At 36.3% G+C, this 16,881-nt stretch overlaps 1 protein-coding gene across 4 annotated transcripts; it reads left to right on the top strand.

Annotated features, from left to right (window-relative positions):
- The first annotated feature begins 1,094 nt into the window (after positions 1-1,094).
- LOC763202 (intraflagellar transport protein 43 homolog) lies at positions 1,095-15,741 on the top strand. 4 transcript variants are annotated; one of them, XM_011663713.2, is made up of 7 exons: positions 1,095-1,226; positions 5,707-5,844; positions 9,312-9,394; positions 10,529-10,564; positions 12,246-12,295; positions 12,794-12,942; positions 14,055-15,741. In XM_011663713.2, exons 1-7 carry the CDS (start codon positions 1,191-1,193, stop codon positions 14,235-14,237), a joined length of 675 nt encoding a protein of 224 aa, XP_011662015.2. In that variant the 5' UTR covers positions 1,095-1,190; the 3' UTR covers positions 14,238-15,741. The 4 variants fall into 4 exon arrangements, with proteins under 4 accessions (XP_011662015.2, XP_030854213.1, XP_030854214.1 ...); XM_030998353.1 differs by lacking the exon at positions 10,529-10,564; XM_030998354.1 differs by lacking the exons at positions 1,095-1,226; positions 5,707-5,844 and adding an exon at positions 8,281-8,717.
- Positions 15,742-16,881: the final 1,140 nt, after the last annotated feature.

Here is a 16,881-nt window from a genome sequence, read left to right as displayed (position 1 = left end):
TCATTATCTCCATTTGCTATCAAAAGATTTTGCTCCTTTCGGAAAACAGCTCTTCAAATGTTTAACACGTAGAGATATAAATAAACAAAGAAATGGATGAAATCAATAAAACAAAATAGATACTGAGTATGAATCAGGGAACAAACTGAAAGTTTCGTCTCCTACATGCTGCCATTTGGACAAAACCGTCTTCCTCTTCAATGATACAATATTTTATTACTCTACTTGCATTATGAGAAAAAAACGCATCATCAACCCCACATAGCTTTAAAAATCACTTCAGATTGAACTGGCCAAAAGACATGTGATATTCTTGCTCAGATGCTTTCCTTTACCTTTAAGAGTTCTTTATATTGAGGAATTGGTTGATAATTTTTTCTTGGCAATAATGCCCAAATTAAAAGAGTTAAACAAATACACGACTGTAACTTTTAGCGCGTTTTGAAAAATATTTTAGGAAATATCAGGAAATAAAATTAGTGAAAAAAACAAACAAATAAAGATACAACGACGTGAATTTTAAAAAGAGTGAACGGAAACAACATAACAAGTCTTATAATTCATAGCAAAATGTGTATATTGAGGGTCATCTTGCGAGTAATAACCATTAACTACTCTCATCGGGCTCTTATCATTAATTTTTCTCTTCATTTTTTTTTTTTGATGGTGATTTATTGGGGGGGATGACTGTACAGGCCACCCCCCCCCATCTGAAATATTGGGGGGGGGGGGATATATCCCCCCCCCCCAATATAAATATATATATATATATATAGATATATATATCTCCCCCCCCCCCCCCCCCCCCCCCATCCCTCCTGGATCGACACCCATGGTAAGGGACCCCATTGGAAATAAGCTCTCGAGCTTTCGTGGGTTATCCTGTTCAAGCTGACTAAGGTGGTATATTGTTGTATCTTGGAAGCTTTAAAATCAATCAATCAATCAATCAATCAATCAATCATTTTTCTGGGAGTATTCTGGAACGGAGTAGCCCTATGGTATTACTGATATGCGCTATCTTTGTACACAGTATATCATTGGTCAAATGTCATTCTGTTTGTGAATTTCATCCAATCAGAACAAATAATACGAAGGCCGTAGTTACAATACATCGTCAATGTACACATTTTTTCATGCAGATGATCCTGAATCTGAGAGTTGAAAGTTGAGCAAATCTAACCATAGTTATGGACGAAAATCTGGAATTTACGTCTGAAAAAAGAGTAAGTAATTAGATATATGCCTTAACTTTATCTGTAAAATGTTGAATCAGTGTTAAAGTTTATAATGATCATTCGATTTACATGTTTGTGCTCTATCTGTGGAGAAGCCGTAGGTACGGCATCTGCAAGCCGCGGTAGCCGGGCTGGGCGGCCCAGCCCTGGGCAGTTCTCCCTTTCCTTCCGTAGTAGTTAATACGTGACGTCCTACTAGCTAGACCGAAAGCTTCAGTCTCTCTAATCGTCGGTTGTTCCACTGAGACTACGTCTGGCTCCACTAGACCTCCGATTATAGAGACTGAAGTCTGGGGACCTCTTTCTGTGAGGCACTGTATGGAACAAATGGTTCGGTTCGACCGGACTGCGATGAATGAGATATGCAACGAGATTTTCACTCTCCTCATAACTGCTGCAATTATAACACAAATTAAAAATAACATCTATATATAGCTTATTTGACTTACGATAGCTTGCTCATTTAGATCCTAAATTAATGATTAATCCGAGAAAGTCTCGTCGTCAACATTATCCGTCTTGGTGTTAGTTGATGAATATTCATTTTTTCTTTTCGAACGTCCAATAGCTACCGTAGCTAGAGTCTACGTACGAGTTAGACCGAAAGCTTCAGTCTCTATACCGTCGGTTGTTCCACTGAGACTACGTCTGGCTCCACTAGACCTCCGGTTATAGAGACTGAACGATCGCCTATGCCAGCCTATGTTGAAGATATCACGGCTAGATTTTAGCCGTTAGGCCCCTCCCACAAACATGAACAAACTTGCCACGGCCGTATTGTTATGCCCCCAAAATCCCCCAAAATGTCATTTTACCTCGTGCATATCCAATTTTACATTAGGCCTAGGCTATAATACATCGGTTCCACTTACTAACTTGATTGAAATAATCCGTTTAATGGTCCCTTTTAAGGAAATTATGGGTCAAAAACGACATCCATGTTGAAAATCTTGCAAGCCGTGTTAAACTCTCGCTGCCGTCAATCTCATCCCTTCTAGTCTACGCCGAAGGCAAAAATGATTATGAAGGAAAAACTGTGATAACGCCATTACGAACGTGTAGATGGCGCACAGTTTTTCCTTCATAATCATTTTGCCTTCGGCGTAGACTAGAAGGGATGAGATTGACGGCAGCGAGAGTTTAACACGGCTTGCGTGGAACCGATGTATTATAGCCTAGGCCTAATGTAAAATTGGATATGCACGAGGTAAAATGACATTTGGGGGGATTTTGGGGGCATAACAATACGGCTGTGGCAAGTTTGTTCATGTTTGTGGGAGGGGCCTAACGGCTAAAATCTAGCCGTGATATCTTCAACATAGGCTGGAATAGGCGATCGTTCTGTCTCTATAACCGGAGGTCTAGTGGAGCCAGACGTAGTCTCAGTGGAACAACCGACGGTATAGAGACTAAAGCTTTCGGTCTACGTACGAGTAAGCCCAGCTTGACCAACGAACTCCCACGAAACGAGTGCTCTGATTGGCCATTTGGCTATGTTTTGGTAGGTTGACCCGGAAATATTTTGGCCGCCGGGTCATATAGACCTATGTTCCGAGTGCATGAACGTTCGGAGATACAAATTGGATAATTCATATAAGTAAGTCCGTAATTTATCCATTTAATATTGAGTTATCAAATTTTGATAACTGTAATTAGGACAAATGACATACCGACCTAATTTACATCTGATTTAGAAATCAGGAAATTAGATCTAAATAAAGAAAATCGGGGAGAAAATGTCGTGGACGAAAATATGTACATAGCCTGCCCCACGGTACGAGATCTCTGGGTTGCCATCTGTATTGGGGAATGACAACAAATGTCAGTTTTATTAAAGAAATGACCCAAATCAGATGGTTATTGCTGTCTACCTACTAGCTAGCTAGCGGCCGTTGCTGAGCTGAGCTGAGCTCAGGATCAGGCTCGGCCTTAGACCGAATTTGTTGTCTCTTTCGTTCGTTAAGCCTCTTATTTGTGTAGGGTCGACTCCTCTCTTTAGAGACAGAACCCGACTAGTCTATAGGCGTTCTCCTTCAAGCACCATGGCCATTTATATACGGGCATATTTTATGCCCCCAAAAATGGCAAAATTTCATTTTACCTCATCATGCTCAAAGTCATGCATAGAGTGATACTGATAGACTGATTTATTCTATTTTGAAAATTATGCCTAGACCTCTAGGCTATTATACGACGGTTCCACTTACCACGTGACTGAATAAATCAGTTTAATGGTAAGTCAGAATTTGTAATTACTAGATCTACACACTTCGGGGAAAATGTCGCCACAACCGCTGTTTGATTTTTGTTTCAGATGTCGCACTGAAGCTTCGGTGTCGAAGCTTCCTGGAGTTAGCAACTATACTGTCTCTGATCTTTCTAAACGGCAAACTGTTTCACGAAGAGCTTAATGATAATAGCTAGACATCTTGTGAAAGCAATATTATATACATCATTCATATATTCTTGTTAATTGATTGGTTAAAAGTGTGTCACATGATAAAAAAAAACTATTTTGCAAAAAAGTACTACTACTGGGGCCTACTACTAGTAGATCTAGACCTATTCTATTTACAGCTAGCAAAAATTAAAACAGCAGTACTTTTTGACTGGCTACAGCGGGTAAGTTTGAGCTCTTAGATTTAATTTTACAGCAAAATCATTTAACCAATCAATGAAAAAACAATGACATTTACTATATGAAACAAATATATAAATATAGACTAGCTACTCCCTTTATTCAAGTCTCTGGATTAATAAAACTACCCAGAGCCTCTCATGGCAGTATGTACTTGTATACTAGATTCTATCTCAGTATCTGCAAGAAGAGAGCCAAGACATAGCCTTAGTCGCAACTCCACTGGATTAAAAAAAAAAAAAATAGTTTTAGGAAAACTGCAATTATTTAAATGAATTGGGAATAAAAACGATTGAAAGTAGTACCAGGGAATATGAAGAGAAAAGATGCAAAATACTTCAAAGTTTGTGTAGATTATATTTAGAATTACTTGTATATTTTGTAAAATACTACTGTGAGTATTTCATTTCATGACCAGTACAGTAAATCAGTTTTGTTTTTGAGTTTTTGTTGTTGTACCTCTATATACACTGTATTTTCATTTCTACGTCCACGTTTATGATAGTTTATACAAAAATACACCCCTGATTATAATACAGTGTTTACAGTGCTATGAAAGTTTTGACAAATGTTTTAAGCTTCAACAAAATGTCAATATTCCAAATGTTAAAACACATGTTTTAAACTACCATATTCAGTTTTCACATTTGGAGAATTTATCTCAAAAATAATATGGTCTGACAACTAGAGAATATACTTATGGCTGGCTTACATGGCAGATTATCCATCCCTTCAAGGATTTTGCATTGTGAAAATAAACGTGTATAATCAGTTTAGTTAAGTGGAAAAAGCCTTACAAACATGGCATATTTTCATTATATTTTCAATATACATGTATTATACAAATAATACACAGCAGTGAGGGCATTAATAAGAATTACCCACACAAAGTACCTTTGGAAAAGTCTAACACACCCGAGGCGATAGCCGCAGGCATGTTAGACTTTTTCAAAGGTACCAAGTGCGGGTAATTATACTAATGCCTGAACAAAATGAGGTGTATTATTTGTTTTATAAAATTATAACGTGGATCCTTGTTATTTGATCAATCGCCCTCATCTCAAACTCAAAGGCCCGAATTCACAAAGGAGGTTTAAATCTAACCCATGGTTTAAATTCTCATTTACATAACCCATGGTTTAAAATAAGCGCAAATTGAGGCGTACCTTGCCTTGCGCGCGTCTAATATTAGACCTCCGACTTGTGTCACGCTTATTTTGCGCTAATTTTAGCTAGATGTGGTAATGACCGGTCATTACCCAAATTACGCGTTAGGCAAAATAAATGCCTGGTCACGTGTACGCTTTCAACCAATCATTTGATTAGGATCTACGTCATCATCATCTTATAAAAAAGGATAACTTCCTGTTTTAAATACTGGTAGTGAATGGGTAGAAAGGTCATAGCTAGAGGATTTCTTGTCCTTTTTTTGCTAGCCATAGTCTACCCAATAAATGACATGTGATGGCACTGCCCATCAACTAAAAAGTTATGACAGAGATATGACAGGGTCGGAGGTGCCATAACTACTTAGTCAGGATGTTGTCCTTGATTTTGGCAAAGAGGGCTTCGTTAAACAATTAGCGGACAAGTACATGTAGCTTACAGGATCAACTGGATATATTGACATTTTGTAGAGAATGGTTTTCTAACTAATTATGATGTAAAAGAAATTAGAATGCATGTATACAATTTGATCACCATTGATCTTCATTTCAATATCATTGGATGGACCTTTCCCTAATACAGTCAAGTACTTCAACAAAATATTTATTGTCAATAGAGGGCAGCACAGCCTTTTTAATCACCACTTAATCTCTAATCTTACAGAATGCAAAGCAGGGCCGCAGAGCACGTAAGGCAGCCCAAGAAGCCGCCGCCGCCGCCGCCAGCCAGTCTAATGGGGACATCGGAGGGGACGAGTCAGCAGAGGATTTGGTAGGACACCCCCCTCCGTCAGAGAACCAGGTAAAAAGAATCAAGGTTTACCCCTAATCTTACCCCCATTGGAAGGATAATCATAAAGGCAGTGTCTACCGTCTCTACGTACTGTACACGTTGCTCAGATTATCGTTGATTACTACTAAAATGATAGATTGCTTAAGTTATATGCTATATATATTCATGCATGTGCATGTACAAGTAAACAACATTTTTGTGTAATATAGATACATATAGGGTATGTACATGTATACATATTGTTTTTCAGCAAATGAATAATTCATTATCCAAGTCATGTTCATCCTGTTTTGTCTATTTTATCCCAAGTTTCATGCAACTTTGGGAGGGTCTCCTATATGTATAAGATAACCAGAAAATGGGTGATTCCCCCAAAAAATCTATCCTCATAGTTGAGACTTGAGAGAAGGTGATATTTGAAGGAAAGTGCTTGAGGTGAAATCATAATGTGAAACATTTAAACTGCTTCTGTTTGAGAAATTTACACTGGTTCTTCAGTTTCATTGATTGATTCATAAATGTACATAACGATATGTAGTTGCTACTCATATGATAGAGCAATGCATTTAAACCATGAATTAAGGAAAACTTGATCTTGGTTAAAGGGGTTATGACTTATGATCTCTTGATCTATTGCCAATGATGGACATTTTAAAACATCTATCCAGTTAGTACAGTAATGTTTGTAATGCAGAATTCTTTATTTTATATTATCTCCATTCTCCAAGGAATTGAATGAAATCCACTTTGTTTGTGTTCTCTCAAATACAATTATATCACTAATCAGTACATATCCCCATTGTTATTCTAATGACCAGAAGTGCTGCCGTAAATAAATTTGTTCCTCATTGTAACACAATATCTAAAAGCAACTAGACATTGAATTTGTCACAGCGACGAATTAGGTGATCTGCTGCTTTGATCGAGACATGTCACATGTAGAAAAGCAATAAGAGTTATGGTCTTTAAAAAAAAATTCCACCCTCTACTTACATAACACGCCTATATGTACAAGCTCATTTAGTAATCAAGGATATAGAAACAGAAGTAGGTGAACAAACAACAAAATTCATAAAGTACATGTTATGATTGTATATTGTATGAATATATCGGATGATCGAATCGTACAGAGCAGCAAGGAAAGCGATGAGATAGAGAGAGAGAGAGAGAGGGAGAGAGAATGTTGAAAGACTACACTCATTAGGAGATTTGCTACACGAGGCGGTCGATCACCTAATAACACAGAGTGAGAGTGAAATTCAGACTTTGAAAAATACTCCCATCCTCCATTCGTATAACACATACAAGGAGAAGGTCTGAAACGTGTAGACTATCCATGACGGAAATATTACACAAACTCAGTGGGAGATATAATACCTACTTGTATATGTACACACCATAATGGCAGATTCTTCACCTTAAATTGGAATTTTGACCACAATGTAGCCTTCTGATAAAAAATGTAATTCATTGTACATTTGTAAAGTTAGGTTTTAGCTACAACAGAATTAAGTATCGGAGACATCAGATTAGGGATAGACGAGATATATTCAAAACAGCAACAGCAAATTTTACCTAATCGAATCAAATTCAACTTTTTTCCTTTATGTGGCACTATGTTGACGTCAAAGCATTCTAATAGCAAACGTGTTACATGAAATCGCATCTCCAAGTCATACCCTATCAGAACATGAAGAAAAAAAATTGGGGGTCACCAGCCATTCTGAAGAGTTATAGCGGATTAAAAATAGGTATCGGTTCTCTTTTGCCCTCTTTTGGCCTTGTTTGCAAAAGCGTGTGTGCATCAATTTTGAGGTTAAATTAATGTCTACAAGCTAAATGAAGGTCGATAAGGGCTAAAAGTGATTTCAAATTGCTAAGAACAGTATCAGCAACACAATACAAGTAACAAAATCAGTAAGGACGGCACACGCACAATTTTGAAATTTTCAAAAAGGTCTGAAACCTGTAGTAAATTGGTCCAATAAGCATTTTGACCAATTTGAATTGTTGACAACCGCGTACACGTCCGCTCTGAAGCACGCACGGACATGGTTGTGACCAAAAGTTTACCCATGACCTCAAGATTATGCATATATCAAATATCATTCAGAAATATGGTAAATATTGGAAATTAACAAAATGGCGCCTAGATGACGTCACGCATGAGTAATACAAAAAAAAAACCCTCTTTGTTAGGCTCAATAATCATGCATAAGCCACACGCCATGAAAGTTCTATGGTCATTCACCATGCCGTTCATGAGATATCCACGTAACAAAATTCATACTGAAAGAATAGAAAAAGAAAGATTCTGAAGAAAATCAATATGTAGGTGGTCTGCCAGGCTTTGTGGCAGATCATCTAAACATCAATGCTTTGTCATTTTGAATGAAAAGCATACACACAATGGACTGTGATGTAACTGTAAGGCCACTGCACATAAGATCACAACAAGCAGTTCTTGGCAACACAATGAGCGAACAGCCAGACAGCAGAAGAATTCAACACTATAGAGCTTCTTAATAATTCTTTAAAAATAAAAGGAGGATGTCTTATCATGATCGCAGTAACCAGTCTAGTTGAAGTGTTTGCCTTTCTTCTTTGCTAAGCCTTATCAGGGTGATTTAATGTGTGTGTGTGTGTCGGTGCAACTGCACTGGATTTGCTAGATAACAAGTACATGTATATCGAGCTTCATTTTTACCGTTGCCTTGGTTCGGGGAAGCTGTTTTCTGGACTGAATGCTCTAGCTGTTGCGGTGGAGAAATGGAATGATTTCAGCATGTGGCCTGGATTGGAGGCTGGTGTTGTTCCTTTACATAATGGCATCAATCGACTTCTTCTTTCAGAAAGAATTTGCCAAACTCGTCATGAAAAGCGTAAGATCAAAAGGTTGCTGATTCAATAAGGAAGCTGTTTCATTTGTTGTCTGTGTTCTTATGTAATGACTGGTCTTGAGGTTGGAAATACTGATAAATACACTTGGAAAATAAAAAATTGATTGTCTTTTGGCCCTAAGGGCAATACTAATGTGCAATCATATTGCAGCATGTTTATATTTGGACTAGCTTAATTCTTGAGTATAATGATGAACTGAGTTCAAGTAAATCATTGTGAATATCGATAACAACTGTAATAGCAATCCATTGACCAGCAGCAACTTATTAATGTAATTGGATCAGATAGGAATGTGTAGTACCCACCTTTAGTCATTGCCTTAAAAAGTGATATAGATAATTTGTGATAGAGTATCAAGCTACTTACATGTAAGTAGGAGTTCTTTTTGACCTTCCCTTTCTTTTCCCCTCTTTATCTCCCCTCCCATCTCTGTTCTTCTCACTGTTTTCTTTTTCCATGATCTCTGTGTAATCATTCCTCTGCCCCCCTCTTTCTGTTATCCCTATCTATGACCCCATTACCACGTACTGACCATTCCTGTCATTTTTGTCTTTGCCCCCCCCCCCCTCCTCCAGGGTGCATCTCAAGATGGTCCAGTCCGCCCCCCTAGGAGGCAGATGGGATGGGGTGACGACGCCCCCAAACCTGCAAGAAGCCGGTAAGTCACATGTCCTTTTCATGTTGGTTACTATCACATTATAGTTACAATCATATCATATTCAATGGGTTAAATAATATAAACATGTTGAAAATCATCCAAAAGTAAAGGGAAGCAATTTAATATGGGTGGTGAGTCAGTGACAATGGTTATACTAGGAATTCATGGAAAAAGTTCCAACTGAAAGTTGATCTTCTGGATATTTGTACTGCAGTTTATGTAAGTAAAAAAAAGAAAATAGATATCCAAATATTTCATTGTAAATTTACCATTAGTTTTTCTCTTACTAAACATTGATCATTTTTATTCCTCCTTACCATCTTAGCCAAATGGATTAACAGTCCACTATTTATACGGCCATGTAAAGATGTTATGTAAGATTTGTTATCTGGATATATTAAAAGGAGTGCTCCTTTATCAAGCTTCTGAGAAGAACCATTTGGAATTATAGTTAATTCTCTCAGCGCTTGTCTGAGATTAGTAACCTTTGATTTGTCTTCACCAAAAAAAAAGCATGATATTGATGAAGTAGAAGCCTTGGAATGGGTATTGATATATACGATTAATGCAGAATAAAAACTAGCCAATGCAGTGAATGCACTCTAGTATAAGTACAGGGTACTTGTGTAAGATTTTGTTTGTATGTGTTTGAGGTTTGTGCATGTCTAACTGGAAGATTAGTATCTTGATGAATGTATTGCTTGTTCCTATGGATTTCTGACCATATCAGACATGTTATATGGGAATGGTAACCTTTGAACCAGGATCCATTGGGGTCCATTTGATAACGTAATTGTTGGTCAGCATGCCATCGATTGTGGTTCATGTCATTTTCATCATTTTTTATTTTCCTACTTGTTCATGTGCATCTCTCCCCAAATGAATACAGAATATTGCATTAAAGTTTTTGACCTGCTAGTATGCAAATATATGCTGACTTATATGCTTATCTTCGTTATTTTTTATACTTGTCCAACTCAAATTCATTAATTTTCCTTGTTATGGGATTAGTAAGATCCATAAAATGTAAAATGATGTCTAATTATCTAAATGAAAGCAATTGTACCCATTTTTAGGTAAAATATGACTGTATTTCTTTTTTTAATTGCTTGAATTTTCACTAAAAATTCATAGTGGAAACGTTGATCAATTGGAAGCATTTTCAGCAAAGTAAGTTTACCTGTCTAGACAAATAGGAGTTGAGTTGTTCAGTCTCAGAATTGTGTTTGCTGTGTGCTTTTTTGTTGTATAATACATAGAATCTCAAGTAACTTTAATTTTACAGATCTTCTATTATTTGTTTAAATGTTCAGAAGATAACATGTTGAATATGTTTGTTTGTCCGACTTCACGTACAAAAATTTCGTTTTTGCATACTAACATTTTTGCTAGAGTGCTGTTAAGCCTTTCTGTTTCCTTTCCTCATTCACAAGAATGTTTCCTCTCAGTTTCATTTTTGTTGTTAATGTATTAAGATTTCATCATTGTTCACTAACGTTTTGCTAGAGTGCTGTTCAACCTATTTCGTTTCCTTTCCTCATTCACAAGAACGTGTCCTCACATCAATTCAGATGTGTTAATAATAGTTGAATGGTTTTGAAATCACTATAATGCCTTTTTATATGCACTTGGTTGCTCATGCTTACATCATCATATTTCCATGGAAACACAGTATGAGAGATATAAATAAATGCATGATCCTTGAGGGTCTCAATTTTTCACATTATAGACTTTTTAGTGATTTCTGCACTTTATATTCTTATTGATATGAAGCATACATTATTTTGATGTGATGTAATGTGTTGTGTTCAGTGTTCTTCATGCATATAATTTCTTGCATGGAGTAGTGGTAATATTTCCCTTTTTGCCAAACTATTTCCAGTTAATCCTATTCATATATCTCTTCTCTTTTCTTACTACAGTCGATGCCTTCAAGTTTATCTGAAATTCATCTGTGCATGCATGAATTCAGTTTTCAGAATTATATTTGTGAGATAGAAAAAAAATGAAATAAAATGTAGTATAAAGCATTTAGAGGATTTAGACCCTTTTTTGTGAACATTGTGGTATTGAAATGATCCATGTTTTACATTTACATATACCGGTACATGTATGCCTACATGTACATTGTACCTACATACATGTATTCTTCATTGTTATACTGACAATGTGCATGTTGTTATCTTCCTAATTATATTTGCGCAAACTACACTTAGCAAATATAAACAAATAGTCATTCTAGCCTTTCAAACTTCTTTATAGGGTATAAAGTTTGCTTAGAAGTGTTAAAGGTACGAATAATTCAACCTAAACAAAAATAATGAAACAAAACAAACAAACGAACTTTTCTTATCTATCCTTCTGAATATATGTTTTCTGTATTGCTTTTCTCTTTTGTTTTTTTGTTGAAAATCTATGTTTCTTTATTTTCTATGCAACTTCGTAAAATACTTCATGTATGTGCATATTTGAAAATTGTTTCATATCTTTGACTTCTTTTATAGTTGAACAAAATAAAGAAGAAGAAATATCTATAGAGGTCTTTCTGTTTGTCTCAATATGCGATAAGTGCTCCATGAAGAAGGGGGGGGGGGGAGGGAATGTACCAAATTTTAAACTCGCCTTGTTTTTGTTTTTTGAATCAGGCATGTATTGTACACACCATTTGATGACAACAAAGTAAAAAAAAAAAAAAAATGTGGGCGACCAGGTGTATGCTATACATTCTTGTCTACAATTGTTACCTTGTTATTCATTTTGGATTTACAGAGATATGATAAAACATGAAGACCAATGCTTAGGCTTACATGAATCAATAGTTATAATAAATATTACTTTATCTATTTTATAGTGATAGAGTAGAACAGGAAAGCAGATCCAAGGCGCATGATTCCGATGATGGTAAGTATATATGAAGTGGAACATATTAATGTTTTCCTGATGAGCAAACAACTGGTGTCAAAATATCAAGGCAAAATCAGTAAACATGAAAAAGAATCAACTTATTTTTTTGGAGCACAGAGATAAGAGGAAAAATAAAAAGGACAGATAGTTATCAAGCAATTGTTGTCCTATTCACAGTGCAATGTTAATGTTGGGGGGGGGGGGGTAGTGTCAGCTGAGTTAGCAGAACACTCAAATGATTAAGGTTATGGATGCCAGCCTTGGCAAGTCTATAAGTTCTTGAGCAAGGCAATTTTTTCTGTAAGGCTTCTCTCTATTCATGGTATGATATGATTCAATAAGTGGGGTAACTTGGCCAAGTTGCCTGCTTCAGTTGCTGCATGAAGTGTATATTTACGACAGGGGAAAAGATATCTAATAGGTCTACAAAATTGATATTGAGTGCTCTATAAATGTTGACACTATCATTAATGTTATATCCTGGTCATTTTTCAGACATGCCGGTCATCCCAGACCTTGATGATGTCCAGGAGGAGGATATGGCCACTCAGATAGCCGCCCCACCCAGTGTACCGGTCAACAGGGTCATCACCTACAGAGAGCTGGACAATGATCTTCTCAAACACTCACAGCTACTCACACTGGTTAGTAGAACATGGACACTCCAGCAAAGCATAGAGAGTCAATGCTAATGCGTATTGACCTCTAGCGCTGCACTGTGTGCTATAATAGGCAGCAATTGCAAACACAAATAGTCAATACACAAATAACACCCAAATGCACACAATGATGCCGATGCGGCTGATCGGCAAGTTTGTCAGTAGGCTTACAATTTGAATTTTAAAATTCTTCTTCCTAACATCAGTAAGTTTAAAAAATGGTATTTTACTGCTATTTAGGTGTCATTAATTGTCACTAAAGTACTGATTTCGAGTAAATTCAGTTGAGTTTTGTACAGTGGTGTTTGAAATATTGAGAATCAATAGCACAGCTTTTAATACACAGCCAGGCTAGTAATGCAGCTATGTGTGGTTAGTAGAACATGGATAGATAGTATGGAGTTGATGTTGATAATCAACTTCTATAGCAATCATAAACCCAAAAAAGGTGGTGGGGGGGGGGGGGGCTACTATGAACCAATGATATCACGTTTTTCAATGAAATACAAGTGAAGCACTACAACTTACATTTTGGCTTCCAAGAAGAGGGGAATATCAGTCCTGGTACTGGGTTGACTACCATACCCTCCTGCATGCATGAGCCAGCAAAAATCCCCTATGAACTTGATGCTTTGTCGCAAGCAATCCTCTCTCTCCAAAAGAAAATATCAGAGTGAGCTTATTATGCTTTTTAGCTTCCACACCAAAGGAAAAAATCTAACAACAAAGAGTCTGTATAGTTCGGTACACCTGAACATTGCCTAGCTACTCTGGTTATCAAGACCACCCTTTGTACTGGAATGGACTCCATTGAGATACCTGCATATTTCTTGCTTTGTCAACCCTAGTAAACCAAAAGAGACATCACACATTCTTGCATAAATTTGTAGAAGATCCTCACAAAATAAATGGACTAGAGAAATTCACAGAAAGTTTTTGTTCTTGTATGTGGTAATGAATTGATTTCTTTGGATAATGTAATGATATTAGCACTATTAGAGTTTTTCTTCATCTGAATAAAATTATGTGTAATGCATGCACTTACTAATATATATTTGTTTTGTTTTTGTGTTTGTATTTGATCCTCAAATTGGCAGGACAATGAGATAGATCTGAAGCTCCTGAGCAAAGCCTTATCGGCTGAATCTGAAGTGATGGAAGAAGACAAACCGTGGGACTGGGACCATCTCTTCACAGAGGTCTCATCCGAGCTTCAGACAGAATGGGACCAAACAATCTCCACGCAGAAATCAGACACAAGTATAGTGAGCAAGTCGTAGGGCTCAGTCAAGACTGACCAACAACTCCAAGTATTCAGTGTGGCAGGCGTAGCTGAGGATGGCTGTCGGCTCCAGGAAAGCACCCATTTTTTTTATCATTATCTCCCCCGTCCCCCCTCAAACTCACAATTTTCTTTCTTAATGAAAGATATTATTCAGACTTCTGGTTCCCATGGAATAACATTGATCACCATGCTAATCGACAGGGCTTGTCCATCCATTGAGCAGGAAATCATTCAAATTACTTTACAATCAATGATCCTGATTCATAAAAATTGCTATCGATAACAAGTTACATTAACTGTTAGAAGCTACTGAAATTGTGGCATTTGATTGGCCGAGAGCAAATTTGTCATAGAAATTTAGCATAAAAAAAAACAAGTTTTATGAATCAGGGCCCAGTTCATACGCTAGCTTCTGTCTTGTCAAGGAAATATTTTTGTTCATACTGATTCAGAGAATGATGTTGGAAGTAATTTCTCTATACATTGCCAAATTTTAAATTCTCATTACAGATATTTTTATTATTTCTATATGACATGTAGCTGTGCTTTCATGTTTATCCATAGATTTTTTTCTTCTTTAGGAAATGCAATTCCGCTCGCTTTTCTGTCTTTATAATTGTTTTTTTCAGTAGCTGTCTAATAACAGATTACAGTTGACACAAACATGAGGGCATATTGGTTCAGACAATTAAGCTTATGTCATGTCATTTGCTCTACCACTGGCAGATCATATCTGTTTTTGTTGTTGCAAGAGTTGGTCATTTGCTGTGTGCATCGTTGATTCACAAGTTTTCATTTAAACTGTATGGACAGATCTACATCTGAATTTACCTCATCAGATGTATAGAGGTACCATGTATCTGTATAAATATACAAGAAAACTGCATTATCATTGACTATTAAGATGGCTACAAACATTCCATTTCTTGATAGGTTCCTGGTATTTATTCTTCTACAGGGCTACATTTAAGGCATGTTCATAATTGTGCAAAGTACATCATAGAGAAGATGATAGAAGCTATGAACAGGAATTCTCCCTTGAATTTAGGAACTCGAAAATAGGGAACTGACTTTCTTGAATAATGAAAAAGTTTTAAATTCCAATTGAACTCTGGATGAGTAATCCATTAGTTTTTTTCCTTCATATTATTCATAGATCAAGATTATTTTGTTAATTTGTCATTAAAAAGGTAGGACTAAGATTGTATATGAATACTTTGTGGGTATATTGCTTATCCATACCTACTTTTTTTGCAAAAGTTCTCAAGAGATTAATACTGAGGCATAGAAGAAATATATTTTATATATTATGATGAAGTTAAAACTTCTTTTGGCTTATCTGAGAAAGGGGAGAGAAGAAACAAGACATAATTTGATGGTATTCAAATAAGTGTAAATATCGTGTGTAGTATTTCAACCTATGTATATATGTGTATATTTCAAATTTCTTATTTAATGTACAATTGTGTGACAGAAATAAAAAATGTCTTAGTTATGTACTTCTTGCGTTGTTTGCATCCTGATTTAATGTGTATTTGTATGTTATTAATTTTTAATATAATAATATAATATCAGTTTACTTTATTCCTCTCAGGTTAATTGCTCTACTACCATTTAGGATTCTGATGAATCGTTGAGGACAGATATTCTTAACACGAACAAAGTAATCACCACGATTTCTATTTGTGGACTCATTTGCAGTGTATATCATAGGTTAAATTGATGAAGCAAGAGGGAATTAGCAATCAATAATTGCATTTACACATACTCATAATATGATGTAATTGAATTATAAGTGAAGGTTGAAGGTTAGCTCAATGAAGTGTATTTAAATCACACCCAACCACTTTACTTTAGCAAGCTGACTTGAAGGCAAAATATTTACAAAATATCTTGTTTATATGATTTGGCCTTTAAGGTAGTTTAAACCACGGTACAAATTTAAACCACCTCTTCAAATTTGGGCCATATAGATTTTCTCTTTATTTCTAAACTAGATGGAACTTCGACTACGCGCAGTTGAAACTGATGCCTCCGTCATAGAGCAATTTTACAAACCAAAACAGAAGAAATTTGTCAAGTTCGATTGTAATCCATTAACAGGTTCTCAGAATATCGTGATTACAAGCTATTTCTCATATACATGTATGACCCTTTGATCTTTGACCTCATGACCCTAAAATCTACTCAGTTCATTGGCTCTGCAAGATGTCCTGAGTTTGATAGTAATCCATCTGTCAGTTCTAATGAGGAAGCGTTCACAAGCTATTTTTGCATACATAATAAAGCCCCATGACCTTTGACCTCATGACCCAAGAATTTACTCAGTTCATTGGCTCTGCAAGATACATACATGATCTAAGTTTGGCAGGAATCCATCAATCTGTTCTAATGATAATGTGATCACAAGCTATTTTTGCATACATAATGAGCCCTGTGACCTTTGACCTTGTGACCCAAATCTAATCAGTTCATTGGCTCTGCAAGATACATACATGATATAAGCTTGGCAGGAATCGGTCGGTTCTTGAGATAATGCGATCACGAGCTGTTTTTGCATGCATAATGAGCCCTGTGACCTTTCACCTTTGACCTCGTGACCGCAAAATCTAATCAGTTCATCGGCTCTGCAAGATACA

The sequence above is a fragment of the Strongylocentrotus purpuratus genome, unplaced genomic scaffold (genome assembly GCF_000002235.5).
Source record: "Strongylocentrotus purpuratus isolate Spur 01 unplaced genomic scaffold, Spur_5.0 spur5_scaffold_5, whole genome shotgun sequence".
Classification (NCBI taxonomy): Eukaryota; Metazoa; Echinodermata; class Echinoidea; order Camarodonta; family Strongylocentrotidae; genus Strongylocentrotus; species Strongylocentrotus purpuratus.
Note: the sequence above shows the minus strand (reverse complement) of the source record. Positions and strands in the feature narration are given on the sequence as shown.